Source organism: Vanacampus margaritifer, chromosome 14 (genome assembly GCF_051991255.1).
Source record: "Vanacampus margaritifer isolate UIUO_Vmar chromosome 14, RoL_Vmar_1.0, whole genome shotgun sequence".
Classification (NCBI taxonomy): domain Eukaryota; kingdom Metazoa; phylum Chordata; class Actinopteri; order Syngnathiformes; family Syngnathidae; genus Vanacampus; species Vanacampus margaritifer.
Window position 1 is genome coordinate 7303665 of NC_135445.1, and position 22386 is coordinate 7326050.

Consider the following 22386-nt stretch of genomic DNA (forward strand, 5'->3'; position numbering starts at 1 on the left):
ATTCCTTTACAGAGACAGTCAACCTTAATAATTTTTGACAATAATGTTATATGTGACCTCACTAGGCTTATTAACATGACATTCTGGTTAATATTACATTTGTGAAATATGAGGGTTTTTTTTTTATCAGTATCAGAAGGCGGCTATTTTGCCATTTGCTTTCCAGTAAAAATGACATCACAGTTGCTCAGATCTAAGGCAACGACCAATCACAGCTCACCTGTTATCTGAAGCAGAGCTGTGATTGGTTGTTACCTGAGACCTGAGCAACTGTGATGTCATTTTCACTGGACAGCAAGTGGCAAAATGGTCGCCTTCTGATATTGATAAAAACGGCTGGATTTTGCTGCTTAACTCATATTTCATACCGTACTTAGACTAGTGGGGCTGTATAGAACATATTATTGTCAAGAAAATTGTATTGCAGTTGACTTCCTCTTTAAATGATTGCATTAAATATCACACTTCACCATTTTGTTTCAACTAAGAAACAATAAAGTTTTGAAATACTTGCCCTAACCCTAACCCCGACAACATCCTAACATTTTAATTGAACTATTTTCTAGCAACACAAGAACATAATTGGTACATTCTGCAGGGCTAATTCTTTTTTTTTTTTTTAAGCTTGTCTGGCGGATGACATTCAATGCAAAAGTTTCTCCATCTTGTTACATCTTGACATCATTTACTTTTCCCCGCTAAACGTATTCCATTCTTCAGCTTTTGGCTAAACTTTCAATGTGTTGGTATAAGGAAGCCCCGAAGAAGAAGAACTGGAAGAACTAACCTCAAGGAATTAAAGCGGGAGCATACAGGGCTAGTGAGTTGGCAGAATGTGATTCTTTTGAAATCGGATGGTCATGAACAGCAAAGCTAATGAGAAGCACTGGCGTAAGTTCTGGGAAGGCATGTTACAGGAGACCCATGGGAGGGCTCACCAGTGAATGCAGCATGTTCCTGCAAGTCAGTGGACATGAGACCAGATGGAGAGACCAGAAATTGCACGATGAAGTAGATCAGGCACTTGACGCACCTTCATGCAAAAACAGCAGAATTACACGGATATTGTTAATAAAACCACGTGTTCTTGGTATTTTCTTGGTATAAAGCCATAAAGCTCTCTTTTTTTTTTTGTCTGCAGCTGATCAATAAGTACGCCACTGAACTCAGCATAAAAAAAAAAAATTAAAAAGAATCATCTTGAAATTGATAAGATTGCCTTTTATGTTGAAATCCCCCCCCAAACGCAAGGATTACAAACACTTCTGAGTGGTGCACTAGATAACAGCAAAGCATGCATGGCTCAGAGCTGTGCTTAAAGTTTGTGGATCAGCTAATTAGTTTCAAATACAGCGACGCAGCAGCGCACAAGCTCCACAAAAAGCGAAGTGACGCAGCATAATGACGGGTGTCGTCGGAACGAGTGTTAAGAAGAGGTGGAGGACGACACGCTTCTGCGGGCGGGTAGTTGTTTTGCGGACCATGTCCCAAATGGGCATCAGTTATGAGCACCAGTGGGCCGAGATAAAGGAACCCCACTTAAAAGCCAGACGAAAAATCGGATCCACCTGCTCCCAACAGCTGAGCCGAGCTTGATTAGTGGGAAGGAGCCTTTTTTTTCCAACGTCAATCAATTAAGAAGGTCACTGGTGGGAGGGATGGTGTCTGTGGCCCATCTGGCTCTTAAAATCTCCCTATTGTTATTTACACATTGCCTTTGTTAAAACATGTCTAAGTCCACTCTCTCCAAGTGATCCAATCCATCCATCCATAGTTCCCTCCTATCCACCCATCCATTTTCTAAACAAACAATCACACTGACACCAATGAAACATTTAGAATCATACATTAAACCAACACACATTTTTGGAATGTGGGAGGAAAAACCCGACTAAACTAGACCAATGAAGGAAGGCCAAATCTGAGATTCAAACGGCAAACCGTATAACAGTAATGCAGACATGCTAAGCATGCGTAATCGTGGAAACGGGGCTTGATACGATTCATTTTTTGTTTTTGTAAAGAACCAAACCGTTCAGTTGAGACGAGGTGCAACAAAGAGTCCGCTTGACTCATAAAATAATAAAACCTCCGGGACTATGCATTCACATCATAACTGCTGACGACATTTGTATTGCTGCTCTTAACTATTGTATATAAATAGCTCACTGCCTTCAAACGATGGGAAAAAAGGAACAATTCTTTAGTGAACACGTCCACATCAAGTTAGTGCATGTGGTCCAGCAATTCATAAGAAAATTCCGGGTCCAGTGAACCCACTGCCCTACAACTAAATTGCCCACGGTTGTGTCATTATTTGTTACAGTCTACAAAGATCTCTAAAATATCAGGGTAGAGGTTCCCTGGGAATTGGAAACAATGCAAAAGAGCCAACACAATGTCCGTAATCAAATTTGTTTGGAGGCGGAACAAAAGATGGCGACCGGAGGGACACTAAAGACCCAGATGCTTAAGAGCGTCTGGGCGAATGTTCTAGTGGCTTGAAGCATGAATTTGTTAAGGGAGACAAAAGCATCTGCTACAAAAGCAATTACTATGAAAAGTATGATGTCAGCAGCAGTTCAGTCTGTAATATTTTGTCCCCTCATTAAACTTATCACCTGGCACTAATTAGAAATGGCAATTAACTCAGATATTGTGTATGAATGCTGTTGCTTTGCTGAAACGCCAAAGAAAGAAGTGAGTGGACAATATAACTATATATATATATATATATATATACATATATAACTATATATATATATAACTATATATATATATATATATATATATATATAACTATATATAACTATATATATATATATATATATATATATATATATATATATATATATATAATACATTACAAACCAAAACACGTAGCATCCAAATATGTCCCCAAGCCACTTAAAAGATGACATCAGTCAAATCTGCTTAGTACAGCTAGCGCCATAGTATACTATTTACAATAAAGTTGTGCGTGCCTTGCGCCACATCCACCCTTTTAGGTAGAGCATTTAGTCATGTAGCGTATAGAATAACAACGGAGCCACTGCATAGATTTTTAGGATTTACAATTTTTTTTCCAGCAGAGACAATAATCTCTCACAGTAGAAGCAGCGCAAGGACATTTACCAGACCCCTGAGACTTTATCCCCCACTGCATCTGCGTAAAGTAGATGAAAAGCATGTTGGAATCATGTTTGAAAGCTCTTGTATATCTTAGATCAGGGGTAGGCAAGTCGGGTCCTAGAGAGCCGCAGTCCTGCATGTTTTTGATGTCTCCCTCCTCAAACACAACTGAGAGGCTCCTGCAGAACGTAATTATGAGCTGATGATGTGAAACACCTGGGTTGGTGGCAGGAGACACCGTAAACATGTAGAACTTGGCAATCCCTGTCTTAGATGGTCTAGTCTTCTTTATTTGTATGCATCAATTCAACTGTTGAAAAAGGCATGGTTGACACGTACAGGACAAAAGTGGAAGAACCCTAATGTGCAGTGTGAGCAGTCAGGTTGCGGTTGTCAGTCAATCCATTAAGTGTAAACACCTAAATAATTAGCTCCGACTTTCCAAAGCAGTGGGAATTAGAATTTCAAAACAACAACTTTGTACTGCTACAATAGTGTAGACGTAATGGCATAATTGCCCATTATCCCTTCTTTGTCAAGATCTTTTTTGCAGAAGTAGTCAAACATTTTGTTTTTTTCTGATAAGTGCTAGATTGGAGTGGGAATACTAATCCATTAAATAGTTGTTGACAAATCACGTCTCGAAGCAATGGATGCGAAATGGAGTGCATTACGTGGAGTTCTGTTCCAACGGCGTAACCTGCATTTGCATGAAAGTCAAAACAAGTGGTAGTCAATCTCAAAGTCATTACAATATTTTGTACAGTATTTAATACAACTTTGATTGTCAGTCCCTTTGATACAAGTAACACAACCAGCAAATATGCATACTTCATTATCATAATATGACTTATCTTGAAAATATACAACTTTTAATCTAGAAAATCCATCCATCCATCATTTTCAATAGCACCTATCCTAACACTTGCATGTGAGCTCAGCCTATCCTAACTGACTGGGCAAAAGGCGAGGTACACCCCTGGACTGGTGACCAGCCAATCGCAGGTCAGATAAATACAAAAAGAAGAAAAAAAACATTCATACTGAAATACAATTTTGAGTCTTCATCTAAACATAGAAAAGCATGCTTTTGGAATGTGAGAGGCAGAACCTGCAAACTCCACACAGGACGGCCGAAGATTTGAACTTCCGACCTCCGGAATGTGAGGCAGACGTACTAACCACTTTACCAATATGCCACAAAGCTTAAAGAAATACCATTTTATTCTCACAATTATAGTCAATTTATGTCAAATAAAATTGTTCTACACTTTAATCTCAGTGTTTTTTCACAATTTCTCTAGTCATGACTTTAGATCGAAACTTTTAGAGGAAAACTAGTGTTTTGACATATTTAAAGCAAACAGCAAATATGCATACATTAACATTAGCATATTCATTCCAGTTTCCCTATCATTATCAAAACAAAATCATAGGCTATAAGCTCCGTGTTAAAAATGTGCCTCATATTGTATTCATGTGGGTCCAAAAAAAAAGTGTTGTCGTGATACATTTCCATAGCATGACTGAGAGAAAATGACATATCCAATAAAGTCGCATTGTCTCGCCCTGTCACAGAGCTGGAAGCGAGCCTCATTTCATGTCAGCAGGCTGTCACAGCCGAGGCGAAGACATCTTGTGTGTATTTACTGCGAGCTTGCCTTATTTATTGCGCGACCTCATATCACGGCTCTCCATCACTGCTTTGGAGTGCCCTTTGATTCCTCCTCTCTAGTTATCACACCCTGTCTGCTTAATATTCAGAGCCTTTTGCCACCTAACATCCAACCCAAAACAAAACGGCAGCCTACGAATCCACTTTCACGTCAAAAAAAGACGGACAAACTTCTTACCACCCCCGTGTCCTCTCGCACGGTCTGCGGAGGAGCCGCTCGGCTCAAAGGCAGAAGCCACAGAATGGGCACCAGGAGCAGCATCTCCACGCATATATTCCTCCTCCTCCTCCTCGTCCACTCGGAAACAACCGGAGCCAGGTTGGTCCCGCGGGGCTCGAAAAGCAGCATCCACGGTGCGGAGCTCTAGTCCGCAACGCGAATTAAAAGGGGGAAAAAAAAAAAGAAGAAAAAAAGTAAAACCTCACAGGCTACCTCACTGTGGAGCGTAAACACATAAAACACATGAAAACAGGTGGCTGAGGAAGTTTGCTTTGCGGGTAAAGACGAGCGAAGTGGCCGACATGAGAGTTGTGGCCGGCCGGTGCTTCCGTCTCCCAGCCAGCAAGTGGTACGAGCTTCCCGCTCTTGCGCTGAGAAATGGAAGCAGCTGTGCTGCGTGGGCTTTTTGTGCCTCTCACGCGCGCGTAAGTCACACGCGAGTGGACGGGAAAGGTTGGATTCAAGAGAGGAGAAGCAAAGGGAAGAAAGGGGGAGTGTCGGGCGGGCCGCGGGGGTGTGTCTTGAGTAATTTGAGATTGTTGTGGGTAAAAAAAAACAAAAAAAATCTAAATCTCAACTCGTATCTCCCCACTGAAAATGGAAATGCCATTAATCAGCTCCAAACCCCATAAAACACCAGCAAAAATGTATAACATGTTTTACAATGAAAATAGTAATACACTATTGTACTTAAAACTATGCACCGACATAAGTGGGTTTTCATCCGTCACCAGAATCGCTGGCGACTGTATTTTGACATTTCCGTACATCCGTGCATTTCTGATATTTCCGCAATGCAACACAATGCAAAATGCTTCCTTTACACCAGTGGTGTCCAAACTTGGTCCTCGAGGGCCGGAATCCTGCAGGTTTTGGATGTTTCCCTGCTCCAATGAACAGGATCGTTATCAGGCTTACGCAGAGCTTGCTGACGAGCTTCAGGTGTGTTGGAGAAGAGAAACATCAAAAACCTGAAGCACTTCGGGCCCTTGGGGACCGAGTTTGGACACCACTGCTTTACACTTGTATTTGTTTTTATTGCTTTTGCCTGTGACTAGCATACAAACCAGGCAGATTGTTAAAAGTAAACATTTTCATCACATTTTAAAATCAAAATAATCCTCACAAATCAAATGACAACAATCCAAAGTGCATTTTTTTTCAATGAACCGGGCGTCATTTCACCAACTAAGACCGCCATTTTGACTTGTGACGTAAGAACGTAATTTTCAGTAGGCATCAGTTTAGTGCTCAGTTTGTGTATTTTACGTCAGGCATGTTGGTGGACAACTAATGGGCAGTATAAGTAGTAAAAGTAAAAGCCGGCCGCAAGGTGTCCATCAACATTATAGGCAACTTAAGAATGCAATGTAGGGTCACCATGGTAATGAGTCATGCCCCACTTCACGTTTAATCTCTTTGAGGTCACTTAAAAAAGCAACTAGAAGGCTGCTGAGCTTGTTCATGTTAACATTTTTTAATTTCTAAAAAAAAATGTATTTGGTTGACATTTTAAAATCAAAAGACTTACCTTGGAGTCCCATCACACCTGACAATAATAATGTTGTCAACCAGGGAGGATGCTTTATCTTCCAGTGAGCTGAGGGACAGACTGTTTAAAAGATTTAAGGATAAGAGGGTGCAAGGGAATGCTTCAAACCCAACTGCGCAACTTATCATGAACCTAAAACCACCACCATTTTCAAGTGAACCAGCTCCTCTGTCGGTGCCTGTGAAATTGCGCTTTAATTTGGTGTCAGCTTGTAACAGCATTGTTGCTAATCATCTTCACAGCTCAGGATATAACTTCACCTTTTCTGTGTTCTATCCTGAAAGTAATCTGTGCACAGGGAAGATTTTTGAGAAAGAAGACATTCTTTTCTAATGACACTTCTGACACATGTGGCGCAGCATAACGCACCTTTGCGTCAACTCAGACAGCAAGCATCATAAATGGTGGTGAGTCACTTGCTGAGAAGATGAAAATGATTGAAAAGGAATATGATAATGGCAAACTGGAGGCATACCGGAAGGAAAATGAAACACACGACTCAGAATGTCAATGTAAATCTGCGGTGTTTCGAAGACACTGAAATTGCCAAGCTGAGGATGGAAGTAAAGGTTCCATTTCATAGGAAATTTGATGAAGTAAGACGAGAATGTCCTATGGAATTAAGCCAAAGGCAATAAATGCCAAAGAAAATCACACAAAAGGTCGATTACAAAAACAACAGACTGAGGAAAACAATGTCCTTGTCCAGAAACCAGTGTTGCTGAAGGAAATGGAAATATTGTTGCAGCAAGAAAATGAGCTGCGGATGCAAAAGGAGGCATTTAAAGAGATTTGTAAAAAAAACACAAAGAGAATGTCAAGAAGGACTTATTGAAGAGAGAGCTAGTGATGGAAACAATGAAAGACACACATGACCACGGGGTCCTTGAAGAACTCTCCAAGCTGGCGGTAAAGGATGGATATAGCAAGAGAACAGATGAACCCATAGAAAGCAAACACAGAATGGAACTGGAAACCACACATATCCAAACTGTGTTAGCTTCAATCAGTGCGAAAGCAGAAGACTACAGTAGGGTCTGCTTAGAGGTGAAACGGTTCCAGGATGAATTGAAGGCAGCACAGCAAAAGATTTCAGTGCTGAATCATCAGAACAAACTACTGATCGACAAACTGGAGAGCATGAGAGACTATACCAGGTTAAAATTTTGGAGGAGCGGGTGCGGCTTCTCAAGACACAGTTGAAGGACTTGAAAGTGGAGAACCAGCATATTTGTGTAGCCATAGAAAAGCCTTCTCAAGAGCAACTGGCTTTGCAGTCAGCGCTACAGAGGCTGCGAAGTGAACACCGCCTGGAAAAAGACGCACTGCAGAATGAGAGGCAAGTTCTGCAGGCACAGCTCGTGCACAAGGTGGAGCAATGAGGTCAACTTAGGGTCCAGCTGATTGAATGTGAGGAGAAGCTGCAATGGTTCACTGGTCATGTTGAGAACCTAAAGAAACATCTCCACCAAAATCAAGAATTCAAAAACCGTCTCCAAGCTATCTCCAAGTCTAGTAGGTATGTGAATCAAACTATGCCAAGAGGAACAACCGGTTGCACCAGGCAAAGGAATAGAAAGGAGTCATATGAGAATCCCAACATGGAGCTGGGAATGGAGCCCAGAGATTGGATCCTTCAGCTGCAGAAGGAGGCTGAGGCCCTCCAGGGTGCCTACAGAAAGTACCTGGTGAGTTGTCCTTCACATCATCCATACTCTCGTGCACCGACACAAATTTTGAACTCCCCGCACCCCTAACCAGGCCTGTCAACCTGAGATTTTGAGAGGACCGTTCTTTCCTGCAGGGATGTGATTTGACCAAAGTGAAATTATCTGAAAATTTAGCCGGGGGTCTGGGGGCCGCTGGCACCCAGCTAGGTCCAGGGGCGAAGCCCCCCGGAGCTCATGGGTTTTACGTGTTTTTAAGTACTTTCAATGCACTCACATGACAAAGAAATAGACAAAACAACAGCATAAATTTTCAATGTATATTGAACTATCCCATATAAAATGGCAGTTTTAGTCAACTCAAAATCAGTCACATTCAAAAACATTGGACTGCCTTTGCTTTTAAAAACTATTACTGAGAATATCATCATATCTAACTAATGTGATTACTAAGTTAACACATAAATAATGTTGAAGAGTTCAAATTTCATGAACAAATAATTGTATCATGACCAAATGAAAAGTAACTCATATTAGAGCATACCACAAATGTCTTTGTTATAGCAGAAGATGTTATCTGTCGGAGTCATGTGCATACACAATGAACTACAAAAAAAAAAAAAAAAAAAAAGAAATCGGAATTTTTTTTTTGGGGGGGAGATAAAAAAAAAGCGGAATTCCGTGAATTAGCGGAAAAATCACATCCCTGTTCCTGAAACTACCAGAGACACCAGCACAGTCTTACCAAAAGCAGTCATTTGTAAAGGTGACAAATTATAATCACTTTTCATCAGCTGAACACTTTGTTAAAAACAAAAACAAAAAAAAAACAATCACACTTTCTAGATGAGCCTTCACTTGTCTTAATCTTATCTGCACTCAACACTATGCCAGCAGGGAATTGCTACAAAGATATATTGTAGAGGAAGTTTGGTCATTTGACTGTCTGTTCTAGCTGTCTTAGTCCTCGGCATAAAAGCACCACACAAGACAAACCAAGTGCATAAGTCCACATCCTGTCGTCTCTAGCTCAGAAAATTCTACACACTCAAAGTGGACCTTGGTGAGATTTGGCCAGAACTGCTTTTTCAGGATACCAACCTCTCTCACTGAAGAGGACCCCGAGGGACCCTGTGTCCTCCCCAAACCATAAATCATCCGTATTTGAAGACCCATAGTTTCCTCTGATTCTATGACTGTCAGGTATGAAAAAAGGATCAAAGACAGACTTCTAAATAATCTTTTTTAATCATGTTCCCCCTATAACAAGGTGTTAAATCCATTTGAATTTCAGGTGAATCTCCCTTGTTGCTCTCATCATAAGATATATTCACAAGATGGGCCCAGTGCACTACAGTCTATGAAGATAAATGTTAATGATCAAAAGACTGCTACTGAAATTTTCCCAGGCCCGCAAAACATTCCAGAACTTACCCTGGACACCTGCTGTTCCGAGAAGGCACCTGGGAGCACTCTGTCCCCAAACCACAGGCGTAACATGATCCCCCAAGGGACTGTATAGACTCAAAAGGACTGAGTAGAACACATCTCCAGGGACTTTGCCTTGGAAGTAGAAAAAGAAGACATGGAACATTGCTAGGAGAGGAGAGAAGAAAAATCAATAGGTTAGGAAAACGAAGCGAGAAGACACAATACAAAAGGAATGAGAAGAAATGGACAGATTTCTGAAAAAGGACAAGGTAGCAGAGAGAGACCAAGAATGAGGAGTCTTAAATAAATGAAAATACTGAAATGTAGATGTTTTTGAAAGCCAGCAAGAAGCAACATGGCCATGTGTCGAAGGGACCTGAGTGCTAAATCTGAAGTTGAGGTCAAAAGGGTTCTCTGAGAAGAAAAACATTAGCAATGAAGTGTTTTGGTGCAAATGTGAGCATGAATGATTGTTCCATTGATTTTTTCATTGACCTCAAACCAGTGGGTTTAATATTGCAATTACCATGACTGTTGTTTAGGACTCACTGCAAAGCTTTCTAGGTCACGGATGCTTGAACTGCTGCAGCTTTTCCAATGAATGCAGGCTAATTGAAAATTTGTTGCCTTTATATGGAACATCACTGTTGTATAAAAAGTATCATCACAGTCACAAAATGGTGGACCACGCTATAATCATAATTGTATTCAACGGTATGTTTATCCCTTTTCAGGATGCGCAAACAGAAATGTCAAACGACATGTTCCGGATGAGTGCAATTCATTTTAATGAAACTATCACGAGTGAAGTGACTTCCAATTAAAACGGGCTTCAGTGAGTCACCACTGAGTTAAATAGCATCTAATGAGTACACACAACAGAAACTACAGCAGGTCCCCCGCAAGTAGAACAAATGTTTATGGATAATTCAAAGGCTGGTTATGTATAGTCCACATTTTACTACATAACAATATCTTAGGATGTATATACAATTAGCTTAATTGCAGACCAGAAGTGTACTCATTATACAGTATTGAGTACAGTTTCACAAAACAATACAGCTATTTAATTGTTTTTAAAGTTATTAGTATTGCACAGGAGAGAGAAACTTTTCATCCCAAATATCCATATGTTGCATCATATCTATATACGTTATTAATTCAATTATAGCCACGTACGCTCGTGTCTCTCTTCTTGACAATTTTTTGTATGAATTGACTGACGTTTTTGGCTCTTTTCCAAATAGTCAGCTCTTTCCCATTTCTGACACAAAATCTTCCACGAAACAAACCAGATGCCATGTTAGGTTAATGTAACCTCTGAATTTGTTTCATCACCTCCACGACATGAATATGGAGGATGGATCACTTATCTCTTTGACTGCCAAAAACGTTAAATAACGTTTAGTAAAATCCTATGGAGGAGTGCCAAAGACGTTAAAAGACGTTTGTTTCAAAACAGAGGTGAAACTAACTATTTTCTATTGTTGATTACTGAAAAACGGAATAAGGTAGAAACTAACTTTTTTTTCTGATGAAAGATGAGAGTCCAATCTTTCATTTGGTAGTATGTGTGTTTCCATAGTCCAAACACATAATTTTCTATGGACCTTGAAAGATCAGTCAAAATGCTTAAAATCGGCTGGCACCCACGGCATCCATTTTCTGAAAACGTCTGGCAGTCAAAGAGTTATACTGCAATATGAATGTGAACCGGACCAAAACAAAAACATTTGTTTCTTTCTGGTTCGTCTCTGTGTTAGCAGTACAGCGCTAAAATGGTCATGCTAGCACTTGGGTGGTACACAAGGACTCTCCTACGGCTTATAAAGGCCTTTATTATCCCCTTGCTTAAAGATGTGATCTATTATATACAAAATTGCACCTCTTTTAAATGTAGAGCACAGAGGTTTCCAAAAGATGTCACTTTTGGTCAAGTTAGCATTAGGTTACTGTTGGGGGCGCTAATGGAAAACATGTAGATAGAGTAGCCCCATTACATGAAGATAACATCAAATTTTAATGAAATACTTCTGAATTTAGCACACTAAATATGCAGAACATCTGGTCCACATATTACCTGCTGAACAAAATGGCTTTCAGGGTCATTGGCATGGCACCAGAACTCATTCCAAATACATCTCACCCTGTAAAAGTATTGTAATCCAGGATTTGTAAACAATATTTGAGTTAGGAAATTAGTGGTGGGGCTTAATGGAATCCAATTAACTGGAGGTTTTGTAATTAGTTAATCTGAATAAATGATAATGTTGGTATACAAATCTTTTGTATAATATCAATGGTTTCCAATTCAGATTTTCTGCATTCACTAATGTTGATTTTCCATCCAATTTCTAGTCATCATTTTGGTCGCTTGTGAGACGGATCCTATCCCAACAGAAGTAAGGTTTTCGATTAAAATTTTGCTTCAAACAATTCAAATCAGGCTATCACATACGCAGGACAATGTATATACTGTATTAGGATTAACCTTTTTTTTTTTCTCAAATCAAGCACTATGTCTTGAAAAACGGTTTTGCTTTATAGTCTAGAACACTGGTTCTCCAGTATCCCTATCCAGCCTGTTTTCCATGTCGCCCCAGCCAACACAGCTGGGTATCGTTATCAGGCTTCATGCAGAGCTTGCTGATTAGCTGATCGTTTGAAATACCTGCGTTGCTTGTGGGAGACATGGAAAACAGGCTGGATAGGGGTACTCAAGGACCACTGTTGAGAACCACTGGTCTAGAATTCTGGCCAAAAGTAAATAAACCAACATTTTAATTTGAAGTTGTATAGCAATTGTACTGTGCCACTGAAAATGCTTTGAGAATAAAATCAAAATAGTCCTTCCACTGACTTAAATCCTTTTATTCTCACAGCATCCCGAGCAAAAACAACTGTTAAATCAACGATGTAATAACAATTTGCCTGACAATATTATTTCCTCTCCTTCTTCAGCCAGTTAGTGAGACAAACTACCTTTCTTCTATTGAGGGAAATTATGTTTATACTTGGGAGAAGCGTCTCTTTACATCAAGGCTTAAGTCACGTTGCGGTGTAGATTCCATTTGTCAAGTCTATTATTGCCTCATTTATAATAAACAGCAGCCACAACAGTAATCTGTGTAGTGTGTAGTGCTTTGCTCCGCCACAATAAGTTCCAGTTGTGGTTATACAGATGTTTACTATTGGCCATCAATGATACCCACTTGTGGTTGCATCATAGAAACACAAATCTTTTGACACTGCATGTAAAATAATTTAAATAACAAACAGTAAGTAAATGGTAACGATGGTCCAAATAGAGCTCAAGTGCTATAAGAAAAATAATATGCCATTTTGGAGCTTTAATTGAATTCATTGCTAATCACATGTTCCAAATGGTCCACAAAAGTGGCCATGTTTAAGTCATGGCGCTTTCCAACTGCGCCCTCAATATTCCTGAGACCTTCTGCATGTGTGAAAATGTGAAAAGCATATTGATTTCAACATGGCTTTGTGATTAATGGCAATACTGTGTTGGATTGGCTTGTTGATTAAAGATGTGCTTCATGTGTTTAATGAAATCCGATATGCATTCAAAGAAACATGTTTAGCAGACAGGCTGTAAAAATATAAATTGAGCGTCCAGTTCTGCAGTTGTTGCAGTGGAACATTTGAATGCTGCTTAACTCGTATACGTTTTGCGAAAAATATGCCGTTAGCAACTCAGTTCAACCAAACAGCAAAGGCTTGTGCACATTATGTGACTTTTTGTTTTGTTTTTCAGCCTCCACATGTGGGTTAAAAGAAGAAAAGTAGGACATTTCGCAAAAAGCTTTTAGTAACCAACAATGCAAATGGCTTCAATTACCCTTAGCCTTCCTTACCGTTATAGTTTGAGGGTTTTATTTTCATAGTGCATCCGCAGCGTGGCGCAAATGCTGGCGGTTCTCGAGTTTCGTATCAGTGTAAATGCCATGTCAAGACTCTAGTGCCTGCATGAGTAGGGTGCCACGTTTGTTATTTTATTTATGGAATAGATCAAAAGACCGTGGTGTTACTACACTCACCTGTTATTAAACTTTATTCACAAAAGCATAATATTGACCTGTTTAGCATAATTATATAGCTATATGAACATTTTATACTTTTTTTTTTTGTTGAAGAAAATGATTTACTTTACTTACTTAATTGTCTGTTGGGTGGTGAAATGACATCAAAGGTCTCTTTGGAAGGCTATTTCAAAGTGTTCCAAATATTAACTTAACTGTTTCCCGGAAACCAGAATTCATTGTATTCAATTCACACAAAAAAATTAAGATGCCTGCTCTTGCATTTGAACTCTTCATTTCTTCCTCCTCTTCCAAGTTCAACGACACGGTAATCATACTGGAGGACAAACCCGATCCTCCTGGGTCTCGGTGAAAATCCTTGATTGGAAGTGATCCCCTCAAACTTAGCCTGAGGCTCGTGTACATCTTCTCAGATGTCATCTTTGAACTTTCAGCCTCTATTCCACGTCCCCCTTCAGTCGCACGCATTGTCAGAATGTATAAATGAATAAAACAACTAGTTGAGACGCTACCTTTGTTTGCCAGAATATTGTTTTCACGAATCTCTGTATTTGTGAGGCTACTACAGTCCAGTGGTGATGTGGCCATGACAGAAAATAAATTGGCGCACCGCAGGGCATGCAGCCAAGTAATGCATCATGGATGTACTGTTCGGATCATTCTGCCAGATTGCTCTCAATTCCAACTGAACTTTTTGTGTATATAGTAAACACAAGCAGTTTGGATGCCACTGAAAGCATCAGACTTTTCACACTCATTATTCATAAGGGAAATCAACAGGATTGCCAATGCTATAATATGCACCTGACCAGTCGCATTAAAAAAAAAAAGTCACCTGGGATAGGCTCCAACTCACCTGCGACTCTAATGAGCAGGTTTAGAAAACGGATGGATGGATTTATATGATCATTTAAATCCCCATTCATTGTTACATTGTCTAGAAGAGCTGAAAGCACAACACGACTTGCCAAGTGTGACAAATGTAAAAACATCTTTGGTCTTTATTTTGTATATTTATTGTACATAAATGTCACTTTGTATGTAAATAAACTTGTTTTTCATTTATCATGGTCGACAAGTCAACATCATGGAACAACTCAAAAGGTCATTCGATTGGCTGACTTTTTCCCATTTCCTCTCCTTAACTCTAATATAAATATGCAAAAAAAACCTATAAATCTTTCATTCTAGATAGCCACATAAATGTGAAATTTAGTACGATGTGTTCAGAAAACACACCGCTGTCACACTGACTTGTACTGCTAGACAGCGCGGTAATGATTGCCACAGTATGACGGCCGCTACGGGAGTACCAAAAACTGGTTTGAACCGGAAAAATCGTTCCACTTGAATTATATCAAAATACGAATCAAATCGGGTTTTATTGGAAAGATATACAGTATCTTAGAAGGAAATTATGTTATGTATAATGACAACAAAAAAGTAATTGCATCATACCCTCTCGAACGGAGCCGTACTATATCAAATCGAACCGAATCAAATTGTTCCACTTTCGAAAACCGTATCAAATCTTTTGTAGAGAGTTGCATACCCCTAACAGCCGCTCTAAATTCTAAACTGTGGGCAGGCTGCAGGCACCCCGGCATACCCGCGGACCATTTGGAGTCTTCAGTTAACCTAAGCCTGATGCTTCTAAAATCTGACTAGGACCGCACCATAGCAAAAAAAAAAAAAGGGTAATTGAGCATCTTCTCACCAGACTTACTAAGAGAGTCATCACCGGATCTTTGAGTACGACCCAGAGGCCAAACGCCAGTGTGCAACTTTACAATTCTTGTCAGATGGTCAACCAGCACAGATTCTCAACAGATGAAAAAGACGTTCATGGTTGCTTCAAAATGACAACACTTGCTCACCTTCAAGCTGTGAGAAACTTTTCCGACACACCTTGGAGTTACCAGATAAGCTTACTTAATAAATAACGGCTACTCTAGCCTCTTCGTTGAGGTGTAGCCTCCGCCCACCTCCAATCTATTCTCTTGTCCACAAAGGCAAAATCATAAAAAAATCACCTTCATGATATAACTCTTGAGATGTGGCCTGTGACATTGACGCTTAAGCTCTCATATATTATAAATGTCAAGGACGGCTTTTTCTTCATTTCAGCGTTATGATAAAAGCTCTCAAAAAAAAAAAAAACCTTCCTTTCCGACTTCAAGGCCGGTTTGTTGCATGTTGTGGCAATATTACTGTTATAACGCCGCCGACAACATCTTTCCGCATGAAGTAGAAAGCGTGTACGGACAAAACGTCAAAAATACAAGGTCTTCTTACTAACACAGCAGTTCCTGTCACAACAATCATCGAGGCGGTGACCACAAACAATAAATACTGACGAGGTGAGCTTGAACAGAGTAAACAGAAAGAAAACTTGACTTTGAGACTGGATTGATATGTGCTATGGCAATATTTCTAAGCTACTGTAATGAAAAGTGAACACCACAAAGCTCGCTGTGTCTCTCTCGCTCGCTCTCTCTCTCTCTCTCTCGCTCTCTCAATGTGTCTCTGTTCATGATATAGGGAGGAGTTCATGACTCTTTTCTACTCTTCTACCTATACAGTACTTTCTCAAACAGGACTTCCTGACTCAAATAAAGGAAGTTGCTTAGTTGCAATCTCACCCGTGAGGGATGAGCGGCAAATGAGCTGTGAAGTGTGTCTGCTCCGGAAACAGTGGGGAAATGCTGTGAAGTTTGTTTACTTCCGCTCGGATGGCTCCATTAATGGTAATTTAATAGAGGAATCAAAGGGGGAAATTGAATATTTTTAAATCTTCAAGCAGAGAACATCCATCTGATCTGTGTTCCTATGAATTAGTAATCACGCGAACACAAAAAAAAAAAAAAAAACTTTAAAGGGAAGCAACACTATTGTGCTCTAGTTTTCATCTTAAAATCATCTTTTCAATTAAAAATATGGCTTCGATGAGAACATTTTTTGAATATTTAAGAGCAATGGCAATGGCTTTAAATAATGTATTATAACATGGCTAACGTTCTATTCGCAACTTAAAAAAATGGCACATAAAGGATGTGCCGGGTATATTTCAAATCACCAAGTTTTTCTGATTTCTATTCATAAATTTGATTCCCATATAAAACTGAATTAGTCTAGATTCCAAATTATAGTCAATCAAAATGCAGGGATGTTTTCAACACAATTTTTTTTTTTTTTACAATGATACTTAACCATATTCAGAATTTCATATGTACCTGCAGAGTTTGTTTATGAATGTTTAGCTGTTTGGATAAGCTAGCTCCTCGACTAGCAAGGCCTTTACAACTATGAAAGTGTTGAAAAGTTTTAAGACAACTATTACACTGAATCAGACATCTAGGAGAGAGAGAACTGTGACATTTACCATTCAAGTGGGATTGACATTTTATGCAGATTATCTCCATTTCAAAGGAACATCATTTTCACCTGCGACCCTAATGTAGTGGCATAGAAAAGTGACGACTGGACAATAACTGTGGATTGTTTGTCATCATTTTTTTTTTTTTAACTTATTTTGAACTCAACAGGTATTGCCCGTTCAATTAAGAAAAAACAAAGTAAGTCATTATTCAGGTCGGTCTGGTTGACAGGAAGAATAAATGCTGCTCTGGGTGGGCACATGGCAGGAAATGAGCACATTTTCTCATCACGTCCCCTAAAATGTGAAGACAATTGGACCTGGAAAACAATACAGTGTTTGGCTTATGCACCAATACATCAAAGATAAGAAGGAAACGTCTCTAAACCCCAGAATAATCACTGTGTGCCTTTCCCTAGTTTTTTCATTTTTTATTCTCTGGCAACCAAAACATACTAATTATGTTTAGTCAAAAAAAGAAGCAAACAATGTGGCAAAAAGAGAGATGAAAAAAAGAAAAGGGAAATAATAATTTTGATGTTTGAATTGAGCTGGATTGTTTGGCTGCCAACGACTTACGCTGGCTCCAAATACATTGTTTTGTTCCATCAACATTAACATTGCGGTAGTAAATATTTCTTTTGAGCTATCCAAATTTTCCTGAACTCATTCGCCCTCGAACCATTCATTTAACATTTTGAAATTTTCTTCTCATTGTTTTGGTTTTATTTGGATATTCGATTACTTTCCTTTACTGTGAACATGCTTTTTTTTTTTTGAACAGTCATAGATCAACATTCTTTTTTAAACCATACCGACACAGTTAAAAGTTAATTTCATTGGCTTCAACTCTGATCATTCAGAGATTCTCCCACCTCATGAAAAACAGAAAATAACACGTTCCCCATTGTGGTTGTACAGAAAATGCTCTCATTCTGTTGTACACATCTAATAAGGGCAGACAGTTTGCATAAATGGCTTATTTTAATCACTTAGGAGAGAGAGCCGAAAAAACGCGTGCGAGGCCTGAGGGATGCTTTCGGTTCTAAATTCTTCTTCACTTCTTTTTTGTTTTTTTGTTGTTTTTTTTTACTGCAGAAAGAAAGAAATGTAATGGATTTGAATTCCTCAGGCATTTGGCTGTTACAAAGTAAACACTAATTCTATTTATGCATATTTCAAAGCAGTTCATTAACTTTTCTTCCTTGGAAAAAAAATCAAATCAATAGAGCATTTAAAGTGAATAAACGTTAATTCTATAAGCACCACTATTATCACCTCTCCAAGCAACATGAAAAGCTTTTTAAATCAGTTTTACTCAAAAGATCTTTAGTAAAGACAAAACCGCAAAACAGTCAGATGTTGAATAGAACATTTCAAGCATATGGTCCAAATCAACGCAGTACTTTGAAGAAAATTGAACCTCAAAAGTAGAGCACTTTTTAGCTTGTGCAATTTTGGAATTGAGCAAAATAAGTCATGAAAAATCCGCCTTTGAAGTAGTACAAAGTTTGAACTGCATTAGCTTACAGTACCTTATATGACCTCAGTTGAGTGCTCGTGAAACAAGTGACTCTGCACTTTGGGTTTTGCTTTTATGGGGCTTTCCTTTTTAGTGAGACATAAGACATATTCCAAAAGAAGGAAGGAGAAAATTGCCTAGAAGTTACAGACTAGCAAGGTAAGATCGCAGCATCACCTTCATCACGTTTAGGATTTACTGTAGTTGATAACCGTTTTTTAACACATGAATGACAATTAGCAATACTTTTGTCATTCGTCATCAGTGTCTTTTGTTTCACGTATGACCATCTGGGCAAGTCTAATTTAGCATGTTTGTGAATTTGGAATTTGGCTGTTCTGGCTGCCACTTCCTCAGTGCATCTCGCTATTTGGTGACAATAATAAGTAGACTCAATTTTAGACTCGCATAAAGCAGGTCTAAATGGTGGCACAGGAGGCATAACGTGATTTTGGTGGATTTGATAGGAGGTGCAGGCAGACAGATTCGGCACTCCACAGTGGTGGATGTCCTCTTATTCCATTCATAAATATGCCTCTGAATCATTGTAGATATCAATTCAACGAAGTATTGTCATTATTATGTTTAAAATATTTTAATAGCATACCATGCATTACACACTCTAAAAACAACTGGTTCAAAAGTAAGTAACCCAATTATGGATTAAAAAAAATGGACTGATCCACTTTATGGGTCAATTTGACCAACCTTTCTGGGTTGTTTTATACAAGATGACCTAATTTTTGGACCCAAGTAAAGGATTTGATCAGAATTTATGAGTTGATTTACGCTGAAAGACCCATTTCTTGACTCAAAGTTGGGTCAAATTGGTCCATTTTTTACCCATAGTTGGGTTATTTTTTGGCCCAACTGTTTTTAGAGTGCAACTAAGGATCGGAGATCTTAAACCTGTAATAGATCTATTTTTACTGTATTTCTATAGTTAATGAATCAGATCCTTCTAGTTCCTTTTTTTTTTTTAAGAATTAAGCAACAGGTTACATCACAATAGAGGATGTGGCCAGAATAATAATACCAGTTTCACCATGAAATGGACAGCCTCCTTATAGCAGTTGGTAACGAGCCGTATTGTAAAGCAAGAGCCCAAGAAATAGATTTTATCTTGCCATCATTCTGAAATGCAATTATTTGCCAAAAAGACAAGAACAAGTTCTGCTTAGGGATCCACATCATTTGTATGTTTGCTTTACAGTATCTACATCTGGCGCCGCCTCGAAGGCACGCAGATGCATTTTCGCATGCATTCAGTTGACAGACAACCCAATAAACCTAGATAGATACAAAATCCAAGGAGAGTTACTAACGCGGAATATCTGTTAGCATATTCTATGGCAGCTTCATCTAATGGCATTATTTATTTATTATATATAAGAGCAGAGTATTATGACATCAACAAAGCACAGAAGTAGTGGTGAGTTTTAGAATGGATAAAAACTTGACTAACGCTTAATTTCTCTTCTACTGACATTGCTGTGACAAGCAAAAACACAAATGTAAATACTGTATACATATAGTAGTAGTACTGTATTTTTGCATGATAACTTGCTTGGCAGAGTTCAAATCATAATTGCCCCACAGGTCATTAAATATTGACTAAAAGGAGGCAGGGTTATGGATACACATTCATATCACAGTTAAACCCATGCTCTATATCGAACATAAAATATACTGAAAAGAAGCACCATCACACTTAATTTAGAGTCACCAAGTTACTTCATTGCCTCTGGACAGTTGTGGAATAACATGACGAAAGCTTGGGTACATACATACTGATAATCAGGTTCAATTTGAACCACACACACACACAAAAAAAAAGATGTCATCAGTGGATACTTGTTAGGAACATAAGTACAGCCCACGGGTCCATTCTAAAAAAATAGCTTACCAGTGATGGGACACTGTGACTACTACTAAAAAGAATTAAAACAGAAGGCGAATGTTAACATGTATTTATTTATTTATTTAAACTTAACATGGTTATATTCTGTATTTTGTTTAAAAAAGTGGTTTGGAAAATTAATGAATAAATAAAATAGATTGTGTTGCGTGGGGGAACACCCCTCCCCCCCCCCACCCCTAAATATTTCAAAAGTTTTACAGTTGTGATTTTATATTGCTCCCTCTCCAAGAAAAAAAGTGAATTTCTTACTTTCCAAACATTACCGGTAGAGGCCAAGCTGTTAATTGTCGTTAAGTGAGGGCACAGTGTTCCAATCATTATCTTTTATGCTCTAAGTAGTCACTTGCTAACTAGGATTCTCGTGGGTGCACGTCTGTTCATGGAATTAGAAACCCTTCCGCAGAAAAACTTCTCAATCATCCTGTTAAACTGAAGATGAACATTATTTGCAGTGCAAATTGTCTTCATGAATCCTGGTACAATGAATCCCGAGAATGAGATATTAGTCAGAAATAGATAACAAAGCTCTCTTTGAGGATGATTCATCCTCAGGAACCTTTTGTCCTTAATCTTTTTTTTTTCCTTTTTACAGGGAGCAAGCCTACAGCAAAACGTTGTAAAAAAAAAAAAAGCTGCAGGAATTTCTAGCAAGCTGTGTCCTACATGTGACAACAATCTACCATCAATTGTTCATTACGGCTGGGCTAGCGGGTATTAGGCAAGATGCCTTGTCCGTCCGTCCGTCCGTCCGACCATCCATCAATAAAAATTAAAACTGCCTTTGAATCCAGATGAAAAGACAATTCTGTTTGAACGCCTTTGTACCATTCATATTCATATGCATGTTTAAATATGAATTATGTTCCTGGTGAAATGTGTCATACTTGACTCACACATTAAAGTGATTTATTCGTTCCATTAAAAAAAAAAAAAGCATTACAATAAAATTTGAGGTATGGATGTTACAAATAAAAGTATTGTCATAGTATTTTCCAAATTATGAGAAAAATGTTTGTTTGTACAGTACAATGGGTCTCAGCATGCGTTTCAACATGATTTAAACAGTTTAAGGCGTATTGGAGTTTCCCGTCTTACTCACGCAGGGCCAACAGGCAGAGCTGTGTCTAGAATAAATTGTGCAAATTCACACACGCGCGCCAACAGATTGAATCGTAGATTGAAGCCGGCGGGATCTTGTTGCAGAGTTGTAAATCAGATCAGTACGCCGTACACCGAGTGTAACACTGGAAAAATCAAACTGTTTTCTGTTTTCCTTTCGGAATGCACATTACCCACAAGATACATATCTGTGTATTATTCATTAAACGTTATCATCACTGTATCAACATACATAGAACACATGCATCAAAATCATATGAGGGTATCAGGAATAAATATAATCCTAGAACTCCCATACAACTGTTTGTATGTATTATACCATTGTAAACTTACCACCATAATAACAAAAAAACATTTAATTTAATTAATAACTGCCTGACAGTGGCAGTGAAAATAAACATTATTAACTCTTTGACTGCCAGACGTTTTCAGAAAAGGGATGCCGTGGGTGCCAGCCGATTTTAAGCATTTTGACTGATCTTTCAAGGTCCATAGAAAATTATGTGTTTGGACTATGGAAACACACATACTACCAAAAAAAGATTGGACTCTCATCTTTCATCAGAAAGAAAAAGTTTGTTTCTACCTTATTCCGTTTTTCAGTAATCCACAATAGAAAATGGTTAGTTTCACCTCTGTTTTGAAACAAACGTCTTTTAACGTCTTTGGCACTCCTCCATAGGATTTTACTAAACGTTATTTAACGTTTTTGG

General features: G+C 38.7%; 1 protein-coding gene across 3 annotated transcripts in view; it reads right to left on the reverse strand.

The window, feature by feature from the left end:
* The window catches only part of LOC144034146 (matrix metalloproteinase-17-like), an 87141-nt gene that overhangs the window by 48023 nt on the left and 16732 nt on the right, over positions 1 to 22386 (reverse strand). For 2 of the 3 annotated variants that reach the window (XM_077542709.1, XM_077542710.1), the window contains one exon: positions 4986 to 5171. The exons of the other annotated variant lie outside the window; for it this stretch is intronic. In XM_077542709.1, coding sequence (XP_077398835.1) covers positions 4986 to 5156 — 171 coding nt within the window. In that variant the 5' untranslated portion in view covers positions 5157 to 5171. The remainder of the gene's footprint in view (positions 1 to 4985; positions 5172 to 22386) is intronic. 3 annotated transcript variants of the gene reach the window in all.